Source organism: Podarcis gaigeae (assembly GCF_964106915.1).
Source record: "Podarcis gaigeae genome assembly, chromosome: 3".
NCBI lineage: Eukaryota > Metazoa > Chordata > Lepidosauria > Squamata > Lacertidae > Podarcis > Podarcis gaigeae.
In genome coordinates this window covers 78,152,846-78,177,593 of record NC_139680.1, presented here as the reverse complement: position 1 = coordinate 78,177,593, position 24,748 = coordinate 78,152,846, and the positions used below count along the sequence as shown (strand labels likewise).

The 24,748-nt window shown below is 43.2% G+C and overlaps 1 protein-coding gene across 5 annotated transcripts in view; it reads left to right on the top strand.

The window, feature by feature from the left end:
* The window catches only part of RGS7 (regulator of G protein signaling 7), a 146,336-nt gene that overhangs the window by 120,568 nt on the left and 1,020 nt on the right, over positions 1 to 24,748 (top strand). For 2 of the 5 annotated variants that reach the window (XM_083732547.1, XM_083732548.1), the window contains exons 11-18: positions 199 to 297; positions 1,003 to 1,064; positions 1,261 to 1,371; positions 2,423 to 2,548; positions 2,871 to 3,057; positions 7,992 to 8,081; positions 9,960 to 10,013; positions 10,581 to 10,661. In XM_083732547.1, coding sequence (XP_083588673.1) covers positions 199 to 297; positions 1,003 to 1,064; positions 1,261 to 1,371; positions 2,423 to 2,548; positions 2,871 to 3,057; positions 7,992 to 8,081; positions 9,960 to 10,013; positions 10,581 to 10,655 — 804 coding nt within the window. In that variant the 3' untranslated portion in view covers positions 10,656 to 10,661. The remainder of the gene's footprint in view (positions 1 to 198; positions 298 to 1,002; positions 1,065 to 1,260; positions 1,372 to 2,422; positions 2,549 to 2,870; positions 3,058 to 7,991; positions 8,082 to 9,959; positions 10,014 to 10,580; positions 10,662 to 24,748) is intronic. The other 3 variants (XM_083732550.1, XM_083732549.1, XM_083732551.1) reach the window with 3 other exon arrangements.

Here is a 24,748-nt window from a genome sequence, read left to right as displayed (position 1 = left end):
ATCATCGTGAGAGAACTCAGCAGAGAGTCGGTTGGTCATCTCCATAACCTCATTATCCTACCATGTCACAAGTTCATGTGTGGTGTGGCAATTAAAAATATTGAAATGTTTCGTATACATCTGTGCATAATTAGTCCATTTATGCCTACCAAAGCAGCACCAACATACCAATTTCTCTCTTTCTGTGTTTACATATAGTCTGTTTACGGATTACAGAATGACATTCGAAGTCACAGCCCTACACACACACCAGCGCCAGAAACTAAACCACCCACAGAAGAGGAATTGCAACAAGAGGTTTGCTGCGCCCTTATTTTAAACGAGGTCTCTTTAAATTCACCAGAGGTGGACCACATTTTGCTTTCCATCACAGTATATGGGGATTCAGTTCTGACATGAATCAGAGCTAAGGTGAACGGATCCAGAAAGCAATGAAGTTGGTGCTCGGTGCACAGAATTGCATAGGCGAACAGAACTATGTACATGAGCACAGATTTGTGCATGCAGGCAGGGGCCTGCATGCAATGAGGGGGGTCATTGGAAGGGGACACGAAGGGGAGCAAGAGGGAAGTAAGTCATTGAGAATGACATTGTATCACATCAAACCCCAATGTACGGTATTTTCCTGCTTAGTATTAAAAGGGTGTTTCCCTAAAATACATAACAATCATTATTATTTGCAAAGAACATTATCAATTGTTTATAGGAATCTGCTGCCTATCACTTACATAAGAATCTGTGGAATTTATAGAAGCCGTGAATCCTTGTGTGTGCAAACTTAAGCTTGAACATTTATAAACTGGAAGCGAGGCATCTTTGCATGCCCAGTTGCAAGGAGAGTCCTGATGAGCAGCGGGGGTCAACGCTACACACAAGGGCCCAGAGCATATGTAGATTCCCAATTTATCTTAGAGTCCAAATGAAATTCTATTTACTCGTGTCTGACAAAGACAACTGAGCAATTATCCTCTTACCTTGGTCTTCTGTTTTTGCATTTTGTAGATAAAGTATTGGCAAATACAGCTAGATAGACACCGGTTAAAAATGTCAAAAGTTGCAGAAAGGTATGTATTACCTTCAATTCTACCAAGTTCTTTAGCAGGTACTAGGTTGTATTGACATAAGAGTGCTGGGAGGTGTTATAATATTCTAAAAAATAAAACAAAATAACAGAGAGTAAGTTGCCCTATGCAAACAAGGTATTAGCAGTCATAGTAACAATTCTGTTGTGAAAATGTCAGGTTGTTTTTGTTTTTCTAGTTTATTGGCTTATACTGAGCAGTATGTGGAATACGACCCATTTCTGACACCACCCGACCCATCTAATCCTTGGTTGTCGGATGATACTTCTTTCTGGGAAGCAGAAGCAAGGTATGTTGTATGTGATTTGGACCCAGGCCTTATTTTCAGGTAAATTGTTCTTCTACAGCTAGGCTTGCTTTAAAAAAAAAGTCAGTTTCCTAACAGAGATGGGGAAATAATATTTTTCAAGTTGAATCCATATTCAGCTTCCCCTACCCCTGATGAAGGAGAAATCAAGGGTTAGGGTTTGGACATCAGTGCTTGCTAAACACAGGGCAGTCACATAACACAAAAAGGAAGTCTCTGAAGCAAGAAATGGGAAAAGATGGTCTGGGGGAGGAGTCATGGGCAGATCCTAAAAATATTGCAGCTTCCATGGAACAATCTCCATCCATACAAATGTACAGTGGTACCTCGGGTTACATATGTGTCAGGTTACAGACTCCGCTAACCCAGAAATAGTACCTCGGGTTAAGAACTTTGCTTCAGGATGAGAAGAGAAATCGTGCTCCGGTGGCATGGCAGCAGCAGGAGGCCCCATTAGCTAAAGTGGCGCTTCAGGTTAAGAACAGTTTCAGGTTAAGAATGGACCTCCGGAACAAATTAAGTACTCAACCCGAGGTACCACTGTACTGGTAACGAAGCACAGAAACAGTGAAACTGAAAGCAGCACACTTGAGCACTTGGCTAAGTCAAGAAGCCGAGCTGATTCTACTTCATGAACCGCCTCTCTTCATGAACTGTCACTATTTTTATCTTCAGAAAAAGATCATTAGTCACTAGCCTGCTCTACAGTTGCAGTCTTGGGGTGTGTTTACTGCTTTTTACACATCATTAAATTACCTTCAAGCCTAGTTACCCTTTAGGGCTACTTCACATGTCATGCATCACCTTTCCCCAAAATGAACGCAGCAACAAACACTCATTTCTGATGGTGTATCCCTGCTTTTCAAGATGGAAATGATGGGGGGATGAAGGGGGAGAAATGTTTGTAGCAGTCCCTAGAATAATCTCTCACAATTTGCTGTAAAATGCTGTCTTGGATAATAGAAAACGGACGAAACCATTAAAAAAAATAACTGAAGCCTTTTGCCTCTGAAAAACCTTCCCCCCTTTTCAGTAAAGAGCCAAACCAGCAAAGAGTAAAGCGATGGGGATTTGGCATGGATGAAGCCCTGAAAGATCCTGTGGGGAGAGAGCAGTTCCTCAAATTCCTGGAGTCTGAATTCAGCTCAGAGAATTTAAGGTAAGAAGGTTTTTGCATCCATTAATTTTCCCTTTCTTGATTTGTTCCATTATAAGCATAGAACTTAGAAACTAATCTTTCTGTCAGGACTAATTCAACCTTCCTGAGAATCTGGCCAGATTATTTTGCCAGAAATTGCAGTCAAATCATCCTATTAGTCATCCTTGTTCATAAGGTATTCCCCCCCATGTTCAGATGGCATTTAAGACACTAAATTGGAAGGGGGGGGGGGATAGAAGCTTTGCAGCCATGTTTACAAGATTTAGTTAGCAGGATCTGAAATGTAGCATCACAACTAATGTTTCTACATTTTCCTGTACAGGTTCTGGTTAGCTGTAGAAGATTTGAAGAAGAGACCGATGAGGGAAGTCCCTGCCAGAGTGCAGGAAATCTGGCTGGAATTTCTTGCCCCCGGAGCACCGAGTGCCATTAACGTAGATTCAAAAAGTTATGACAAAACCACACAGAATGTAAAAGAACCAGGGCGGCATGCATTTGGCGATGCTCAGGTTAGCAGAATCCATTCATATAGATATATCCAAAGAAACTGCTGGCTGGCGAGATGTATAGCTGTGGAAAAATATGGACGGTTCTTCAGTCCATTTCCACTTTTCTAAATGTACAATTGGCAGAATGTTCAGTCTTCACATAACATGTCATATACCTGAAGGTCCATGAGGTCTGTTGTAATTATTCATTCACTTGCTGATTTTAAAAATGGGCACAATTCAGTCAAGTATAAATCTATTCCTGGGCTTATAAATACTTAGCTTTTGCCCCATTCTTTCCAGGCACAGATCTCTGTTTAAAAGCTCCATGTGGTTTCTTTTACCAGAGCTTTCCCCACGAAAACCCACTCTTTAGCGTTCAGTTGGAGCAAATGTTTCCCATTGCAACTGGAATTAACGCTATGGAGATGGACCTGAGTGGAGACCTCTCAGGTCCACCTCCAAACCCATGCCCACTAGACCAGCCAAGATTGGCAGAGTTGAAATATAATTTTGCTGGGATGTCCCTGAAGACGCTGCGTCCCGCCATGGCTGTCAGTGCTACTCGTAGTCATTCGCTCACAGCTGTGCCAGGCCACAATTGCCACCACCGACAAAACAGAAAGCTGTCTTTTGGTTAGAGGAAAGGCAAGTAAGTGGGGACATGATACAGGTGTATAAAATTATACATGATGTGACAAAAGTCGATAGAGGAAGGGTTCCCTCCCTCATAACATTTGAACCCATGGACATCCAATGAAGCTCAGTGTTACAAGATTCAGGACAGACAAAACAATATACTTCACTGGTTGAGTCTGCGATCCTATGTGCCCTGGGATCTCCTCCTCCAAGAGCAAAGAAAGAGACCTTGGAGGGGGGGATCTGACCTCAAACCCCCTCTCAGCTGCTCCAGAAATGTCTGCAGCCCTTGCCTTATTGATGTTGGAGAGACAACAGTAGACCTACTGGCAGTAGGTCAGGGGAAGGCTTTGGGAAGGATCCAAAGTCTTCCATTCCCCCTACATAAACCCTAAAATGATGTTTGTGTGGTATGGGATATGTCAGTCCTGGATAAAGTACCTCTATTTTCTGTCCCACTGGAAGATGTGGGAGGGAAATAACTTTAAAAAGCAACTCCAAAGACTGTAAAGGGGCAGGGAAGAGGGAAAGATGCCATTTCCCCCTCCTGTCTGTTTTGTGTCAAGCAGGGCTCTATATCTGGCAGTTCATAGGCTTTGGGTTCTCCTTACTCCCCCTTGTGGATTGTTCTGTAAATAAATAAATAAAATATGTCACCATTTTTTAACAGAGTCAACGATTGCCTAACAACCAGAGTTTGGAGAATATATATATATTTATATATATATATATATATATATGCTTTCGTAGATTTTCACGGGTACAGGAATGCAGGTTTTGGTGTCCTCGGGTGTCTTCCCGTGTAAAAGTTGGGGTGTCTAGGCGACGTTTCGACGAGGTCTCACTCGTCATCTTCAGGCTGGTGCTTTCGGCTTCTTGTTACTGGAACAGAGCGGGATCTCAATGTTTGAGTTCCTATAAATACTGTAGAGGGGGTGTGGTGTCTAGCCTCCAATGTTCTGGGCAGAGAGGAAGTTCCCAGGCTAGTGTGCCTTTTCTTCTTTTGTTCCTTAATTACTTGAGAGATACCTTGAGTGATTTCTTGAGTGATATCCTGAGTACCACTTAGGTGGGTCATTAGGTGTGGATTAGTTGCTAAAGTCTTTGTGTCTTGACCTCTTGAACTTTGTGAAGAGTTTTCCTGAGAAGATGGCTGTATTGCACTTAGTTGTGCTTTGGCTTGGCTTCGTGTATAGGGGCGAGCTGTGGTTTTGTGGCTTGTGTCAGCCAGATCTGTGTAGGGATTGCAGGGGGGTGCAGCATCCGGAGGTGCCACCATGGATTGGCTACTGGATGGTGTCAGTAATTCATCTGTGGAGAGGGTCTGGGTTTGGGTCTGGTGTGGTTGATTGGTGTTGGCGTTCTGTGTGCCTCTGGATCTGGTGTCAGTTTTTGTGGAGAGGGCTAATTTCCAGATGTCTGGCAAGCGGGATGTGTCGTCACGCTTGTTCATGTTGTGAGGGTGTTTCTCTATCTCGATGGCTTCCATGATTATTCTCTTGTGGTGATGTTCCGTGTTAAAGAGCAATTTGGAATCTGCAAAATTAATTTCGTGTCCTGTTTCTTTCATGTGTTGGAAAAGAGAGGAAGTTTTTTCTTCTTTTTTGACGGCATTCTTGTGTTCTGCGATACGTGCATTTATTCGTCTGTTTGTTTGTCCAATGTACGTGGCTGGGCAGACTTTGCAGGGTATTTCATAGATCCCTTGGTTTTCCAACTGGATTTTATCCTTGGGGTTTCTGAGGATATTGGCTATTTTTTGGTTGGTGCAAAAGGCTGTTTTGATATTGTGTTTATGGAGGATTTTGCTAATTTTATCTGTAGTGCCCTTGATATAAGGAAGGAGGGCCATGCCATTGTTTTCTTCTGTGTCTTGGTTTTTGGGGGGTGTTTCCTTTTGGATTAGCTTCGTAATCTTGTTTTGCTGGTATCCATTGGCAATTAACACATTTGAGAGATTCTGTAACTCAGTTGTCAAGTGGTCTTTGTCAGCCAGGCGTTTGGTTCTGGAGATGAGAGTCTTGGCTACGGAGTTTATTTGTGCAGGGTGGTGGTGTGATTGTGCATGTAAGTAGCGGTTGGTGTGTGTTTTTTTCTGGTAGATAGTGTGTCCTAGGGAGCCATCAGGTTTTTTGTAGATTAGGACGTCAAGGAAGGGAAGTTGGTTGTTGGCTTCTATTTCCATAGTGAATTGTATTTTGGGGTGTAAGTTGTTGAGATGTGTGAGGAAGCTATCCAGTTTTTCCTTCCCGTGTGGCCAAATTACAAAGGTGTCGTCAACATATCATGGAAGCCATCGAGATAGAGAAACACCCTCACAACATGAACAAGCGTGACGACACATCCCGCTTGCCAGACATCTGGAAATTAGCCCTCTCCACAAAAACTGACACCAGATCCAGAGGCACACAGAACGCCAACACCAATCAACCACACCAGACCCAAACCCAGACCCTCTCCACAGATGAATTACTGACACCATCCAGTAGCCAATCCATGGTGGCACCTCCGGATGCTGCACCCCCCTGCAATCCCTACACAGATCTGGCTGACACAAGCCACAAAACCACAGCTCGCCCCTATACACGAAGCCAAGCCAAAGCACAACTAAGTGCAATACAGCCATCTTCTCAGGAAAACTCTTCACAAAGTTCAAGAGGTCAAGACACAAAGACTTTAGCAACTAATCCACACCTAATGACCCACCTAAGTGGTACTCAGGATATCACTCAAGAAATCACTCAAGGTATCTCTCAAGTAATTAAGGAACAAAAGAAGAAAAGGCACACTAGCCTGGGAACTTCCTCTCTGCCCAGAACATTGGAGGCTAGACACCACACCCCCTCTACAGTATTTATAGGAACTCAAACATTGAGATCCCGCTCTGTTCCAGTAACAAGAAGCCGAAAGCACCAGCCTGAAGATGACGAGTGAGACCTCGTCGAAACGTCGCCTAGACACCCCAACTTTTACACGGGAAGACACCCGAGGACACCAAAACCAATATATATATATATATATATATATATATATATATATATATATATACGCACATATATGACACACACACACTCAGGACTAAATCCTATTGAGTTCAGAGGAACTGGAAGACAAATGGATTTAACAAGACTTGCAGTAAGGTTTACACTTTTGCTCACATTTTGAATGATGCTACGCAGCTGTCTGCTCACAAGCTTCTCCAGTGTAGTTGGAAAGGAGTTCAGGTGACTCCATATGGATAGTAAAGGTAAAGGGACCCCTGACTATTAGGTCCAGTCGTGACTGACTCTGGGGTTGCGGCGCTCATCTCGCTTTACAGGCCGAGGGAGCCCGTGTACAGCTTCCGGGTCATGTGGCCAGCATGATTAAGCCACTTCTGGTGAACCAAAGCAGCACACGGAAATGCCGTTTACCTTCCCACCAGAGCGGTACTTATTTATCTACTTGCACTTTGACTGCTTTCAAACTGCTAGGTTGGCAGGAGCAGGGACTGAGCAATGGGAACTCACCCCGTCACAGGGATTCGAACCACTGACCTTCTGATCAGCAAGTTCTAGGCTCTGTGGTTTAACCCACAGCGCTACCCACATCCCCATATGCATAGTACTACATGCTAAACTAGCAGAGTCTCATACTTTGAAATGAATATGAGACATGGTTGTTGTTGTTTTTTAAAAATAAGGGTGCAAGTAATTCCAGTTTTCGTATGTAGAATGCTATAATGCATTTCAGAACTCTAATCTACATAGTAAATACTATTTTTATGCCACTAGATGGCTGTCTATAGTCATGTTTTCCACAGAAGCATTCTTAATTGGCCTTATTGTGGATGGCAGGTAGGCAGCGGATTGTAAAGGTGTTTTTGGTGTAGGGGATTGTTCTATATTTGCTTACAGGCCATATAGTTAAGATAGTTGATGGCACTGAGATGAACAGTTTTGCTTATTGAAAAGTAAATTCAGTCAATGTTAAGGAAATCAGCCACCAAGCACCAACTAGTCCTATGCCCTCCTGAAGCTCTTGGACAGCAAGTGTAACGCAACAGCGTTGCAACAGCCACAGTATGAGCGAGTTGGGTGAGCTGCCAATCAAACTCTGTACAGTAAATATTTCCTATGTCTTTTGCTGGAACAACACTTCTGTCCGTGCTGGGCGGATGAGACCATTCCCATTCGACTGAGAATGCTTTTATACATCCACGAAACATTTATTCACATTGACATGCATACCATCAGCTGCAGTATCTCTTTTCTGTGTCCTGTCAAAAACAATCTCGTTGTGATTTAAAGTTTCCTATATTCCTTTAAATATTTTAGGAGCACATTTACAAATTGATGAAAAGTGATTCATATCCTCGTTTTCTACGATCCAGTGCCTACCAGGAACTTCTACAGGCCAAGAAGAAGGTATTGGTTCATCTTGTCTATGTCTTTCCAACTCTTTCAGTGGTGGTTTCTCCTTGCTACCATATTGGCTACTTTCTCACCTTGGGTAAGGTGCATATCCGGTAGGTGAAAAGTTTGAGCATCACTGAAGGGATCCTGGCATATATCTGTTTTGCACTTTTGCATGACTGAATAAGTTACACTAACCAATTCCATGTTAAAAAAAAAAAAAAAATTCCTTCCAGTAGCACCTTAAAGACCAACTAAGTCAGTTCTTGGTATGAGCTTTCGTGTGCATGCACACTTCTGTCAACAATTCTGTCAACAATGTCAACAATTCCATGTTGACATTCACATTATCAAATTCATCTAGTAACCAAAGGGCTAAATCAGGAAAATAGCTTTTAAGTAGGCCAAATATCTCTAGAAACAGTGTTTCAGAGTAGTGATTTTTTCACCTTTTTATATCTTATGAAACGATTTACCTTAAATGCATTTAAGACAGTGCATGCTTACTTGGAAGTAAGTCCCACTAAGTCGAGTGGAGTTTACTCCTATCTCTCATTTAGAACACATACCGTAAGTGTGCTAGGATTGCAGCGTCATAAGCCTTTTATTCTCGGTTGACAGGAAATTCTGTTTCTTTTTTCTATTAGGTCAATTGCTATATTCTTGTTAAAAGTGTATCATCTAGACCTAGTGAATGTTCATAGTGTAAACCCCATTGAAATGAATGTTGATACTATAAGGACAGGAAACAAATGATTTAGCATAACCCAAATAATGGAGTGGCTTTTGATGTTCATTGTATACTCTTTTGCTTTAGAAGACCCCCAAACTATATGCGATGCCAAACACATTAGATTGTGAACTGTATATCTTTTCGGAAAATCTAAATAGCAGATGGGGGAAAGCAATCGGAATTGGGACGTTGGGGATGCATTTTAACCCTTTCCTTCCCCACTATATTCCTGCCTTTTGAAGCTGTGATACACCATGGGATAAATGTTCCTCTCAACTTCAGTGGGCTAATTGCCATTTCAGGGATACTTTTCTCGGAATAATGGTGGGGAGTAAAGAGCTATACCAGAACCACAGTCCCAGTACTGATTGGGGCTGCCATCCCTGCTATTCAGAGCAAGATATATGGAACAACATTACATGTACTTTAGTTCTTACTTAGTCTGCCTACAGAACAGCCTAAAACCAAAGGACCTTTCCTCACCCATTTCAGTTACGTTGCTATTTGTATATCAAATAAGCGAAGATGTAAAACAAGTCAGAAATTCTCTGATTTGGGTGGTTTTCTCATTTCTGTAAATGTCTGGTCCTTTAATCAGCATCTCGTTGTTTTGCTTTAATTTTATGTGTGTGCACGCGTGTATATATAAATATATATAAAACGCCAGTTTGATCCACTTGCCAGAAATTTCTAACCAAAGGCACAGATCCCAAGATTATTGCATGCACCTGTGCGTCACCTCCCAGGTGATCAGCACTGGCAAAGTTGACCGGGCCATCCATCGGCTTGGTGGTTCAGAAACCGTGCGGGAGTACTGGGTGTGATTTCCATACCCACCCGCCCTGCAGCCAAGCCACACTCAGTTGCTTGTGTGGGTTCCCATTCCGAAGGAACGTCTGGGTCTGGTCCTGTAAGCCTGCTTCTGCATCCAGATTGCCCTTCCCAGATCATGTGAAACATTACAAAGCTTTCCTGTTATTTATTTCTCTACACGCTTTTACATCTTCTCCTACATTTGCGTTTGCTTTGTGATTTGTACATGAGCTTTGTGTTTTAGCAGCCCATTCTTTCTTTCTCCCCACCCCCCACCCATGGTCTGTTCTTTTCGGCTTCTTTTGTTTCCTTTCCCCTTTTTATTTCTTTTCTTTCACTTTAAGTTTGGAAACACAATGGACCGCCGAACATCTTTTGAGAAATTCACACGCAGTGTGGTAAGTTCATAAGCTTGTAAGCCTTTCTGGTTAACAGACTCTCCTCAGGTGGTATTTGGGTGACAACCCGCTCATGTCACCAAGCACTGCTTTAAACACAGTCCCAGCCGAAATTATTTGGAATAGTTTTAAGTCTGCCTTCCGCAACTTGCTTCCTTCTAGATGTTGTTGGACTTCAGCTGCCATCAACCACAGCCAGCATGGGGCCAAAGACTGGCGATTATGGGAGTTGTAATCCAGCAACATCTAGAAGGCACCAGATTGGGGAAGGCTGGTTTAAATGGCAGGAGCAGCTTAAGCAGGCAACATTCCCACACCGCTTTTCTGGAAACAAAATCCCATTCATTTCCTTTTAAAAAAGAGAGAGGTTGCTAAATTTTAAAGCAATTGGGTTTATTACATTTCACTCTGCTTTTTTTTTTAAATCACGAGCCACTCCCACCCCCAAATGTTGTGTTTGTTTTGGAGGGTTGTTGTTGTTTTTTTTAAATGTGCCAATGACTTTGGATCAATTTTTCGACATTGTGCAAGTTCAAACTAAAGCATTCAACACATTTATTTTTGTAGGGCAGAAACATCCCAATTTTCCCATGCCATAAAAACTGTACACCAACACTGAGGGCGAGCACTAACCTGTTATGAAAAGAGGTAGAAGAACTTGAATTATACTTCAGTTTGTTGATACTGTCTGCTGAATCATGTGCATTTCATGTGTGTGAGTGAGTGTGTGTGTGTGTGCATAAGCGTAACGTATTATTGTAGCTTTTGCTGTGACAGCCAGTTGATGAAACCATGTGTGCTGAAGTGATCGTTTGCACTGAACATCAGCAAAGATCATGGTTTTTGTTTTCAGTTGCTTCCTAAGAGATCAACCAGCAGCATGCTCCAATCAATATCTTTAATAACTCCCAAATAAGCAAGGCTTAAAATACAACCTAAAGTAGATTTAATGTCATGATAAGGACAATGTAGCAAGTGGAGTTCATGGACCACATTATCCTGAATAGCTTTTGTGAGTTAAAAATAAAGATTTGGAGGGTGGGGAAGGTTTGGATATTGATATTTAGGGGAAACATATATGCTACACAGTAATAACAGAGTACAGTATACGTTTAAGAATTCAACTGGATTTGGAATTTTTCATGCTCTCTTCCAGATCCTATTCATTTCAATGGGCCTTGCACACTAAGATGTCTTTGTGTATTGTGCCAGCCACACCAAAATAAATCATTAGTGGGGAGTTTGAAACAAAAACCCCTATTTTTGCATGGTGGTTTTCCCACAGCATGTTATTCTGTGAATTCTGTATCGTCTGGGGTGGGGTGGGGGGAAAGGGTCTATAAAGCCAGCATTATAATAAATTGAGATGTGTGATTGAAACTCACTTTTATAATTATAGGTAAACAGTTGAACAAAATCTGAGATGGATACGGCATTATCATCAATTATAATATGGAATCATATTATTATGGTTTATTCATATGCCACTTCTTGGCCCAAAGGTCAGCCAAGTGCTGAACAGCAGATTAAAACAACATATAAATTACAATGACATCAGTCAATCAAAATCAAAACATAGGAGGACCAGAAGGTGTAGGATTAGAGAGTGAACCTCTGAGCTGTGGAGATTTCCTTTCTTGCAATGACTATGAGGATGTAACTAATGGAATTAAACAGTAGGCTCACCCGGAATATAGACAGAGAGGGGATGTCTCACTTTATAGCCAGCTAGAACCAGTGATGGTGGGAGTCCAGCAATAACTGGAAGGCAATTGTGTTGGCTACCCCAGAAACAAGTATGGCCCAAAGTCCACCAAATACACAGTCACCCTGTTGAGTCTGGCTGGAGCAGTTCAGGCCTTGGGGGTCTGGTATCCAGAGCCTAAGTAAATCTTGGGTTGGCCAGGGTTTGGCTGTCCACCCTGGCATGAGAGTGAGTTGGGGAAATTGCATCAGCACAGCACAGCAGGTTTGTCAGACATATTGCAAATAACCAAATGTAAATTACACACACATATAAATTTACAGAGGGCAGAGTGGCTTCTCGGTAGTGGCGCCCACCCTGTGGAATGTCCTCCCATCAGATGTCAAGGAAATAAACAACTGTCTGACTTTTAGAACAAAAAAAAATTCCTTCCAGTAGCACCTTAAAGACCAACTAAGTCAGTTCTTGGTATGAGCTTTCGTGTGCATGCACACGAAAGCTCATACCAAGAACTGACTTAGTTGGTCTTTAAGGTGCTACTGGAAGGAATTTTTTTTTTGTTTTGACTATGGCAGACCAACACGGCTACCTATCTGTGACTTTTAGAAGACATCTGAAGGCAACCCTGTTTAGGGAAGTTTTTAATGTTTGATGTTTTATCGTGTTTTTAATATTCTGTTGGGAGCTGCTCAGAGTGGCTGGGAAAACCCAGCCAGATGGGCGGGGTATCAATAATAAATAATTTTTATTTTTATTATATTTTCATGGTACTGATGCTATGGAGGAATAAACTTGGTAACAACTGTTCCAGTTCATATGTGACATATTCAAGGTCACAACTTTCAGCACATTTTCCTTCAGTATATGCTAGCTTTTATCTCCTTTACTGAATTCCAGTGAGTCATTATGAAAAGTGGTGAGTGAAACTGTACTGAGGTATACGAGAAAGTGTAGCACCCTGCTTGTGGTTAACGCTTAGCTGGAATGAAATATTCAACGCAGCAATAGAGAAATTAAAATAATAATTTATTTGTCAGACAAATAAATGAGAGGCTCAGTGGTATATGGTTACCAAGCTCTGGCCTGCCCTCTTGCCATCCTGGCCAGCACTTATATTCCCTTAATCCAGCCCCCTTTGCTCCTCCTGTGGCTGCCTCTGTCCAATCAGCCTGGTTGAATATTCCTATTGGCTGTTTGCTAGAACCAATCACAAAAGATACACCCATATCCTCCTGTCCTTATAAGGGAGACAAAGAGCTATATATGTGACAAATAAGTAATAATATATCTTACATGGAATCTTAATTACCAGCTCACCTCTTGCCCTCCTTGTCCTATTGCCTTCTAAAACAAATGTTTAATCTTACATTTTTATGTTCAACAGATGTCAAGGATCTTGAGTTTCACATCAATATTGAAAGATTTCCTTCATTTGAAAGTTTCTAAACAAATGCCTGACAACCATATATCAAGAGTGCTTGGATGGCGTCTTCTGTCTGGCAGGGGGGCTAGGCTGGTGGCTGACTTAATTTCAGGATAAATACAACTCTTACAACCATATGAAATAAGAATCTAGCATTCCTTAAATCCTTTGCATAATTACATTTAAGCCAATATATTTAAGCTAATATATTTCATTCATTTATCATAGGTAGCCTTTTAAAAGAATAAGGCTTCTCAAAGTAAAAAGGAAGGAACTCAGTAAAAAAACACAGCTTTTAAAATAAACCTCTTCAGTGTACACCTCCCCCCTTTCCCCCTCCTTTCCCAGCCAGCTAGATGCTTCTCCCATTAGCTCTTCCCAACATTTATTGCCTTTTTTAACTCTCTCTCAGTTTAAGAAAGAAACAGCTTTTAAAATTTCCCAAAAATGCTCTCTTTTCTTCTAGCCAAGCCAGTTGCCTTTTTCACTGCTCTTGGCCTTTCAACCTTGGAAAGAAGATCTGGCTCATTTTACTGGGAGGCACATGGTATCATTTTACTATTTGCCCATTCCTAATTGTGTTTTTTCAGCCTTGGGGCAGCATATGTAATTCTCCCTTTTTATGACTTTGAGAATTGTTTTTCTACTATAAATCAATGGGGCCCCCCTTGTCTTAGGAGAAAAACCTCTTGCCAAGGTTCTTTCTGCCTGGCATGAAACATTTGAAAATCCTTTTTTTAAGCTCATTTTTAAATACAAGCCTTGATTGCAATATATAAGCTTTGATAAAAATGCAGGCTTATGATTAGGTGCCTCATTCCCCCCTTTCAAGCTCAAGGACCTTCATCCCAAGTGTCCTTGATAGCTTGACCTTCATCATATTCCTGAGGTAAAGCTCTGTATAGGGCCATGATATGAGGTAGAGTTTCATTTGAAACCATCTTGCTAATTGTACTTCTAAAACATGAAATGATACATGGCATCATACATAAAACCATTACCACTACTGTCAAGAAAAATAAGCAAGACAATAGTATCCCTTTGAGTCCTGTGACATTAGGTAACCAATTGGTGAGCCATCCCATATCCCATCCTTCCCATGTTTGTACTGGGACATGTGCTATATTCTCCATCTTTGTGGCCAACACACGGATTGCCTCACCATTATCAGAAATGTTAAAGCAACAGGCATTCCCTGTCAAGTTCAAGACTCCACATAGGCCTCCCTGCCTGGCAAGTACATAATCCATTCCCATTTTCAGCTGCAAAATGGCGGCTCTACTTTCATCCAACTGTTGTGCAATAAGTCTCAAACTCTGTGCCGTTGCATTGGTTACAAGTTCCACTACTGCTTGCAATCGAATTATTCTGTTTAGATTATAAATAGGATCCCGTGCCCCTTGTATGAGCTCACCAGGATTCCAGGAGGCAGGATCATAATAGGCTATAATGCGCTCTGGTGGCCAATCATCAGTACCGCTCCAACTTTGGGTACTTCCTCCTGCTATATGAGAAATATCAGCATTCCTTCGTGTTCGCCTGGCCGAACTAGTGGGCATAATCCACATTGGTGGTAATACCCAACCCAAGAAACAAGTCCCACTCCATTTGGAAGGGAGCTTTTTGTATGCCCATTCTCCACATATCCACCACAACCATCGGGTCTGAGGTTTTTGGTACGTGGAGTACAGAAGGCGAAATACCAAAAGAGGTAGAGAGTTCACAGTGCAGTATGTTAGATTGCCTTTTTCTGTCACAGTTATGTTCCACACCACTTTCCATGCGTGAATAAAAGGAGGTGCACAGGGCAAGGTATTCCGAGTTCGATAGGTAGTACCGTGTGCCCAGGTATGACTATTCTTAATATAATCCCAAGTATAGTGACAATGAGAAGAGCCTATCATGGGAGAATCAGCTGCATCTGATGATTTATGTACACAGAATTCCCCTTGTACAGGTATAACTCGTAATGGTTTAGTTGAGTTCCATCCGGGGAAATTCTGTATTTCTGTTTGGTGTGGCATTTCGCTTACCATACCAATGGCATCTAATGGTATCGGTAATAAGGGCATACCTCCCTCTGAATCATCTGGCCCAAGAGAGCAAACAAGGCAATTGGTCCTATTTGCAACATTGGCTACCATTTCAGCTAAACCTACCCACATATTGTGGTCATGGCTGAATCCATATTTAGCCAATTTGGTCAGATTCAAGGACCCTTCCCCTTCCCAAGGGATCAGGATTAATAATAAAATCATGTTGATGTCTAGTATATGCATTCCTTCCACAAAAGATTACCTTATTGTGATAGCAAATAATTATTAGCCCCAATATAATTCCCTCAGTGACAGAAATGGGGTACCACCAAGACCAAAACATATATCCCGAGGATCCCCAATGAGTAATATCTCTGATAATTGTTCCACAAGGGGGCAGTCAATCAATTGTATTAGAGAATCTTTCCGTTCACAGTCGCTGGTTCAGACGCTCCTCAAGCTTCAGGCGTGCGCAGGTCAGCCAGCTTCCAGGTTGTGGCTGCAGCAGGCCGGTCGTCAAATGTTGCCCGTGACCTAGCCCGTTCCCGGTAGGGCTAGATACAGGGGTTTTTGGAGAGAGTTAGTTTTAAAGGATTAGAGGGGTCACCTTTGCACGTCCAACTGCCTTCGGACTTCTTCAAACGAGAGTGATGAATCCAGGGGGTCACCTCAGCTACCTTCACCGCTGTTGGAGTAGAGAGCAAGACGGTGTAAGGTCCACGCCATTTAGGTGCAAGTGGATCACGTTTCCACTCTTTCACCCATACGCTATCGCCAGCCTGGAACTGATGAATCGGCTCGGCAATGCTGCACGGCGTGCGTTCGAGGGCCCACCTGTTAAGAGAAACAAAAACACGGGAGAGAGATTGCACTTGTCCCTGTGTCACATGATCTCCTATTTGTTTAAGGTCAGCTGGAATATCCTGAACAAAGGAGGGCGGTCTCCCATACAGGAGCTCAAAAGGTGACAACTTAAGTCTTTTTGTGGGTGCACACCGAACACGAAACAGTGTTATGGGTAACACATCTACCCATCCCAATCCCGTTTCCTGGGTTAATTTTGCCAATTGGGTTTTCAGAGTCCGATTCATTCTTTCAGTTTTCCCTGAACTCTGAGGCCTATATGCTGCATGCAGTCTCCATTTTACTTGTAGGACTCGACATACATCTTGTACTACTTGATCAATGAACGCTGGCCCATTATCACTTCCAATGCATCTAGGTAATCCAAACCTTGGGATCAATTCAGTGAGGAGTCTCTTAGTTACCTCTCGTGCCTTTTCAGTTCGGGTGGGAAAAGCTTCAACCCATCCGGTAAGAGTATCTACAAACACAAGGAGATACTTGAATCCCTTAGAAGGGACCAGTTCTGTGAAGTCCACAATTAGGCTTTCCATGGGGACATATCCCACATGTTGGATTCCAGGAGGTTGTATCGGTCCCTGCCTGGGATTGTTTTTAGCACAAAGAACACATTTCTGTGAAATGCAAGTTGCTAATTGTGATAGATTAATAATATACAACTTCCGACTGAGACTCTCTCTGGTTGCAGTACCGCCAAGGTGAGTAGATTCATGATAATTTCTTACAATTGTGCCTGCTAGATGATGAGGTACATAAATCCTATTGTCCGGCAGGATCATCCAACCGTCCTTCACAACCGCTCCTTCCTGTTCAGCCCACTTCCTCTCTTCTGGGGTATAGTGAGGTTTAACATCTTCTGGAACTACCTCTGGTATGAGGGCTGCTATAAATCCTCCCACAGGCTTTTGGGCTGCCTCTCGGGCTGCTTTGTCAGCAGCATGATTTCCTCTGGTTATTGGATCCCTTCCTCGTCCATGACCTTTGCAGTGCATTACAGCAATCTGTTCTGGAGCCCATACTGCTTCTAACAGGATTTCTACTTCAGGTCCATATTTCAAGGCCTTCCCGTGGGCTCCTATTAGACCTCTTTCTTTCCATAGAGCTCCATGTGCATGCAGGGTTAAGAAGGCATATTTAGAATCAGTATAGATGTTTGCCTTACATCCAGCTGCCAATTGCAGAGCTCTAGTTAAGCCTATAAGTTCAGCCTTTTGTGCTGATGTGCCAGCAGGCAAAGCTTCAGCTTCCACAACTTCCTCATTGGTGACCACAGCATATCCTGCTCGTCTGGCACCTTCATGAAGGTAACTGCTACCATCCGTATAATATACAACATCTGGATTTTTCAATGGTTCATCTTTCAGATCAGGTCTACTGGAATAAACTTCATCCATTACTTGGAGACAATCATGTGATTCCTCATCATCTACCTCTGGTAGGGGCAGCAAAGTCGCTGGATTGAGCATATTCACTACTCGTAGATGAATCCTGGGATTTTCACACAATAGGCCTTGGTATCTAGCCATCCTTGGGTTCGTTAGCCAATAACTACCCTTATATTCCATGAGTGTCAGAACAGCATGAGGTACATTCACATACATCGTCTGGCCGAAGGTAAATTTATCAGCTTCTTTGACAAGGCTTGCAGTGGCCGCTACTGCCCTTAGGCATGGAGGCCATCCTTTTGCTACTGAGTCCAATTGTTTTGACAAATAAGCTACTGGACGGTTCCAACTTCCTAATCTCTGGGTCAGGACTGCCGCTGCAATCCCATTCTGTTCATGTACATACAGCTGAAAGGGTTTTTCCGAATTAGGCAATCCAAGGGCTGGGGCCTCCATAAGTCGTTGTTTGATAACTAAAAAGGCTTGTTTCTGCTCAGGTCCCCATACGAATGGGTCCTTTTCTGCACCTCGAGTGCTTTCATGTAAGGGCTTGGCCAGACTGCTGAAATCAGGTATCCATAGTCTACAAAACCCTGCTGTTCCCAGGAATCCTCTAAGTTGTTTTCTTGTGGTAGGTTCCTTGATAAGGCAAATAGCTTCTTTCCTCTCTGGTCTCAATGCTCGTTGTTGGTGTGAGATGTCAAAGCCCAAATATTTGACCTTTTCTAAACATAACTGTGCCTTTTTCTGGGAAACTCGGTAGCCAGCTTCCCAGAGCAAGTGGAGCAGTTCCTCTGTCCCTTCTTTACAGGTATCAAAATCCTTTGCCGCTAATATAAGGTCATCTACATATTGCAGAACCACCTTTTCTCCCGGTATTGAGGGGTAACTTGTTAGATCCTTCGCCAAGGCAGTGCCAAATAAAGTTGGGGAATTTTTAAAGCCCTGGGGCAATCTTGTCCAGGTTAGCTGGCCTTTTGTTCCTGTCAAAGGGTCTTCCCACTGGAAGGCAAATATAGGTTGGCTCTGTGGTGCCAGCCGGCAACAGAAGAATGCATCTTTCAAGTCCAATACAGTAAAAAATGTTGCTTCTGGTGGGATCAAACTCAACAAGGTATATGGGTTTGGTACATTTGGGTGCAAGGTCTCGATAGCCTGGTTTACGAGCCTCAAGTCCTGCACTGGCCTGTATTCATCTGTCCCAGGTTTTCGAACAGGCAAAAGGGGTGTGTTCCATTCTGATTGGCAAGGCTTAAGCAGACCATATTTTAATAGGCGGTCCAAATGTTTCTGGATGCCCTCTGCTGCTCGCCGGGGTAAGGGATATTGCTTTACAGATACAGGGGTAGCCATAGGTTCCTGGTGGCACCTGTAGAGTTCGGAGGAGCTTGTTTAATTCTGTATCCAATGTGGGTTGGACTTGCAAGGCTGACATTAGGCGCCATGATTGTTCCTTAGGTACTGAGAGGGTAATTATTCCTGCTGCTTTTGATGGCAGTTTCATTTCTGGACCTCGAGGAGTGAAGGTGATTTGGGCCTGCAATTTGGACAGCATATCTCTGCCTAAGAGAGGTATTGGACACTCAGGTATATACAAAAACTGATGGGTTAAACGATGTCCCCCAATCTGGCATTCCAAAGGTTGGAGGAAAGACCTCTTAGCTGACTGACCAGTGGCACTTTTAATGACTACACTTTTGGATGCCTTTTTCTGCAATAGTTCTGGGAGTACTGAGTATTCAGCCCCAGTATCAATCATAAAGTCTATTAAATGGCTCCCTAATTGAATCGTGACCGTGGGCTCCTGGAAGCCTAACTTTATGGAGTCCAGTCGTTCCTAGTCTTGAGTAAAATCCTCTTCTGCCAGTCCAATGAAATTGTCTCTACTCTGTCCTTGTCCTGGTCTCTGATATCTTCCATTTCGGATCATTCCCCGTCCCCGTCCCTGGTTTCTTGGGCCGGAGCCTGGGCCTGGGCCTGGGCCTGGGCGTACTTCTTCCAACCTCAGGGGTTCAGGACACTCCCGCTTCCAGTGACCCTCCTTCTTGCAATTTGCACATTGATTCCTTCCCAGTGGTGGATTCCTTCCTCGCCCTCTCCCTCCATTTAAGGGGCGGTGGTCTTGCTTCACTGCTGTGGCTAGCATTACCATCTTTTCCTTCTGCCACTTCTTCTTCTCTTGCTTCTCAGCCTCATCCCTATTCCGATAAACTCGGCGTGCAATGGCCATAATTTGGCTCATCAGCATCCCTTCCCATCCTTCTGATTTCTGAATTTTCTTACGAATGTCAGAAGCGCACTGGGCCACAAATGTAGCAGTAATCATTCTGCTGTTTTCAGGGGCTTCAGGGTCAAAAGGAGTCCATATACGATAGGCTTCTTGCAGCCTCTCTAAAAAGTCTCCTGGACTCTCATTTGGTTTCTGTTCTACTTCTGAGACTTTAGACATATTAGTGGGCTTCTGGCATGCCCTGCGGATACCTTGCACAAGTGTCTGGCGGTAGGTGGTAAGTCTGGCCAGATGAATTCCATTGTTTGGATCCCAATTAGGATCTTCCAAGGGAAAGTTATCTTGGAGATGACGGTCAATATTAAAAATATTTCCCACTCTGGCCTGCTCACGCAAATATATCTGTGCCTTTTCAATTATGTCTCTCCTTTCCTCAGTGGTGAAAAGAGTATTTAGGAGCTGGCGACAATCTGTCCAAGTAGGGCTATGAGTATTTACTATTGAAGTCACCAAGTCCATCATAGCCTGAGGTTTTTCTGCAAAAGATGGGGTGTGTGTTTTCCAATTCATCAAATCTGTAGTTGTGAATGGAATATATTGCAGGGTCGAAGTTCGAGGTGGCCGTGGTCCGGGTTGCCCATTAACCAGCGCAGGCTCCTCAAGTGCATCAAATACTCTTCTAAGAGGGGCTACTACGTGATCTTTCTCTTCGCTTTGCTCTAGGGGCCTCAAATCATAGGGGATGGTATTTGTCCCAAGGCGTTCTTTTAGCAGCTTTATACGCCTGGCTGTATTGCTTGCTGACCGATTAAGGTCTCCCTGTAACTTCTGTAATAATTCTCTAGGACTTGGATGTACAGGGGTTTGGGGTGGGCAATCAGTTGTTCCACTAAAGGAGACTGTAGATGCAGGTCTATTAGGAGTCACAGGTGGAATAACCACTTCTGCTTGGGCTTTATTATAGGACTCCAATGCCTCCTGAAGATATTTATCATAATCTATCAAGGAATCAAGCTCTGTGACTCCACTCCCATTATTCATTCCACTTTCTTGCCTTGGGGTTACAACTGGTGGAGTGTTTGAATTAAGCTCCCTTCGATGTGGAGCATAGGGTGGAGGTGGAAGCACCTCTTCCTCTGGTCCCTCAAAAATGGGTTTGAGTTTATTTGGCAAGATTCCTTTCCTAGCTTCAGCTTTTACAGCCAATAATTTGCATCGTTTGACTTTGCATTCCCTTATCCATGGAGGATTTTTATTTAATGTGCTCAGCCAGGAATCTATATATGGAAATTGTTCTGGGCACCCTCCAGTTTCTTTGGCGATGTTAGACCAAAGTTTGCTTACTAAATTTATATCAAAAGTTCCCTGAGATGGCCATTCAGTATTTTGTTTCGGCCATTCTAGTTCACATAACGTTCTCAAGCGCTCTGGCGTCATTTTGACTCCATATGCCCCTGAGAAGGCTTTCTTAAAATTATTTAACATACACTCAAGAGGTGTATTTTCCCCCTTTGAACCCCCAACTCCCATTGTATGGCCCTGTGAAGTATCCACTCAGTCACTCGCACACACACTTCGTGAGTTTCCTTGCCCAGATGGAGTCGCCTCACTGGGAACCGAAGTACTACCCACTCCACACTCAGGTCAGCTACAGATTGCTCTGTACTTTCTCACACATACAATGCGCTAGATACTTCACCACACTCTACCTCCCAATCCTTCCCTTTCCCTACACCAGATCACCATCTGATGTACCCAACCACCTAGCGTACTCAGTTTCCCCTTACTGAGACGCAGAAGTTTGATCAAGACTTCTCTTCCTCCTAATTAATTGGAGGGCCAAAAATCCCTTTGTGCACTTACCCTTGGTTGGTTCCCTGTTTCCCCCGGTCCGTCGCCGCCAATGAGCAGGGTATCAGACAGACGAGTCTTCTGCGTTCCCCCTGGAAAAATTTACCAGTGCGCGCTTTGGGTAGGCAGTTGTCCTCTCTCTTGTACCCTGCCCAGTAGGGCGAAGGGGCTGCGTTCCAGCAGACCACTTATCCGAGTCACAGTGGGACCATAAAATGTAGCACCCTGCTTGTGGTTAACGCTTAGCTGGAATGAAATATTCAACGCAGCAATAGAGAAATTAAAATAATAATTTATTTGTCAGACAAATAAATGAGAGGCTCAGTGGTATATGGTTACCAAGCTCTGGCCTGCCCTCTTGCCATCCTGGCCAGCACTTATATTCCCTTAATCCAGCCCCCTTTGCTCCTCCTGTGGCTGCCTCTGTCCAATCAGCCTGGTTGAATATTCCTATTGGCTGTTTGCTAGAACCAATCACAAAAGATACACCCATATCCTCCTGTCCTTATAAGGGAGACAAAGAGCTATATATGTGACAAATAAGTAATAATATATCTTACATGGAATCTTAATTACCAGCTCACCTCTTGCCCTCCTTGTCCTATTGCCTTCTAAAACAAATGTTTAATCTTACATTTTTATGTTCAACAGATGTCAAGGATCTTGAGTTTCACATCAATATTGAAAGATTTCCTTCATTTGAAAGTTTCTAAACAAATGCCTGACAACCATATATCAAGAGTGCTTGGATGGCGTCTTCTGTCTGGCAGGGGGGCTAGGCTGGTGGCTGACTTAATTTCAGGATAAATACAACTCTTACAACCATATGAAATAAGAATCTAGCATTCCTTAAATCCTTTGCATAATTACATTTAAGCCAATATATTTAAGCTAATATATTTCATTCATTTATCATAGGTAGCCTTTTAAAAGAATAAGGCTTCTCAAAGTAAAAAGGAAGGAACTCAGTAAAAAAACACAGCTTTTAAAATAAACCTCTTCAGTGTACACCTCCCCCCTTTCCCCCTCCTTTCCCAGCCAGCTAGATGCTTCTCCCATTAGCTCTTCCCAACATTTATTGCCTTTTTTAACTCTCTCTCAGTTTAAGAAAGAAACAGCTTTTAAAATTTCCCAAAAATGCTCTCTTTTCTTCTAGCCAAGCCAGTTGCCTTTTTCACTGCTCTTGGCCTTTCAACCTTGGAAAGAAGATCTGGCTCATTTTACTGGGAGGCACATGGTATCATTTTACTATTTGCCCATTCCTAATTGTGTTTTTTCAGCCTTGGGGCAGCATATGTAATTCTCCCTTTTTATGACTTTGAGAATTGTTTTTCTACTATAAATCAATGGGGCCCCCCTTGTCTTAGGAGAAAAACCTCTTGCCAAGGTTCTTTCTGCCTGGCATGAAACATTTGAAAATCCTTTTTTTAAGCTCATTTTTAAATACAAGCCTTGATTGCAATATATAAGCTTTGATAAAAATGCAGGCTTATGATTAGGTGCCTCAAAAGATGCTACTTAACCCCACTGCTATCAGCAACTATGCCGCAGGATGTCAATAAAGAGATTGTGGCCTTTAAACAACAAACAAAATGTGGCCTTTTCTCTCTAACCCAAGGTACCTTCAGCCACACTCCTGCCTTTTATGAGGCATGCTTGCAGAATAGAACAGGCCTTGTTGGGCAAGGCCTTAAAACAGTGTCTCACCTCTGGCCTTCCGCACCCTGAACCAGTTGCCTTCCATGACAACTCCAAATATTCAATCACAGCAGCATCCTTCTTGCTAGATGATGCTGTAAGCTGCTGTGGCATGACAATAGTGGGTGCAGAGGGTGTCCACCAGGAGACAACATGGAGAGGAGTGTGTATGTTTTGAACCCAGCAGCATGGAGGCACCCAGTTGCTAAATGCCAGCAGCCTGTGTCTGCACTGGGTCACCCATCCACTCAGCAACTGTGTACTGGCTGCAGCACCCTGCCTCTGCCACCACCTCCTAGTGCTGAAAGGTAAGGTTGCGGGGGTGACTACCTCTCTGTAGCCATGCCATGGCCACCAGCCATTACTCAATAAACAATACCTTTGTTCAGTCTGTGCCCGTTATCTAAATAATCAGACTGAAATAGGGGGGTGTTTGTTGAGACATCTGGCCAGTGCAATTTGTCATAATCTTGAGAAGCAGTTTGTGGCAGCCAGGGACGTCTTTACCCAGGGGTGTAAGGGGTGCAGGGCACCCGGGCGCCAAATTCTAGAGGGCGCCAGGCACCCACTGCTGAAGCCACATAAGTGTATAGTATTGAGCTGCTATGCGGCTGCGGGGTCAGTGGCACCTTTGACATAACTGATCTTGTGCCACCTGCCTGCCAGGAGGGGGAATGACAGGAAAGAGGGAGAGACAGACAGAAAGAGAACGTGCCTATCTAGTGACGGGAGCTTGTGCAGGCTCCGGAAGCTACCCAAGAAGAACTCATATATGCACGCTCGCAAGGGCCCTCCCAGCTCCTCTAGAAATAAGGTTGGTCCCACACTGAAAGGATGCCCGAGATGGCTCTCCCACCCATGCGCACAATGCACGCCCGTCTCATCTTTCAGACACCACCCTATGACCTTAAGCACATGCGTGGGGTTTTTACACCGACTCCCAATGTGTTCTTTGTTGTCTTTAGAAAAGCTGGTTTTAAACAAACAAACAAAAAAAAAAACAACCACACAAAAAACACCTTTTGGAGCTGCTCAGGCGTGGGTGCTATTTATCAAATGATAATAGTGACATAAGGCATAATAAAAGTTAATTTGGGGGCTAAACTAAATTTGGGGGTGCTGGGCGGATCTTTGCACCCCGGCGGTGCATATGTTAATGATGGCCCTGGTGGCAGCAGTAAATCAAAGAGTAACTTGATTTGTTTCAACAATTCACTCTGTGGCTTCAAATCTTTAACTTATATTGCCGAACACACTGCAGGGAAAATGTTAGGTAGTTTTTATGGTATCAAGTGAATACAGACAGAGTGAAGACTGAAAAGCATGATGTCAGGGCTGTGAAAACCATCTTCTCTCAAGAAGTCCAGCCTCTGAAGTCTTTTGTTTGCTTGCTGATAGCTAATGAAGTCAATTGGATAAATTTCAATTGGATAGCTACAAATGGGTACAACGTGTGGCATGCTAAATGGAAAACCAAGCTGCTTTTAGCACTAGACTTAGATTTATTCAGAGTGTTCAGGTACAGATCCAGACATCCGTATAT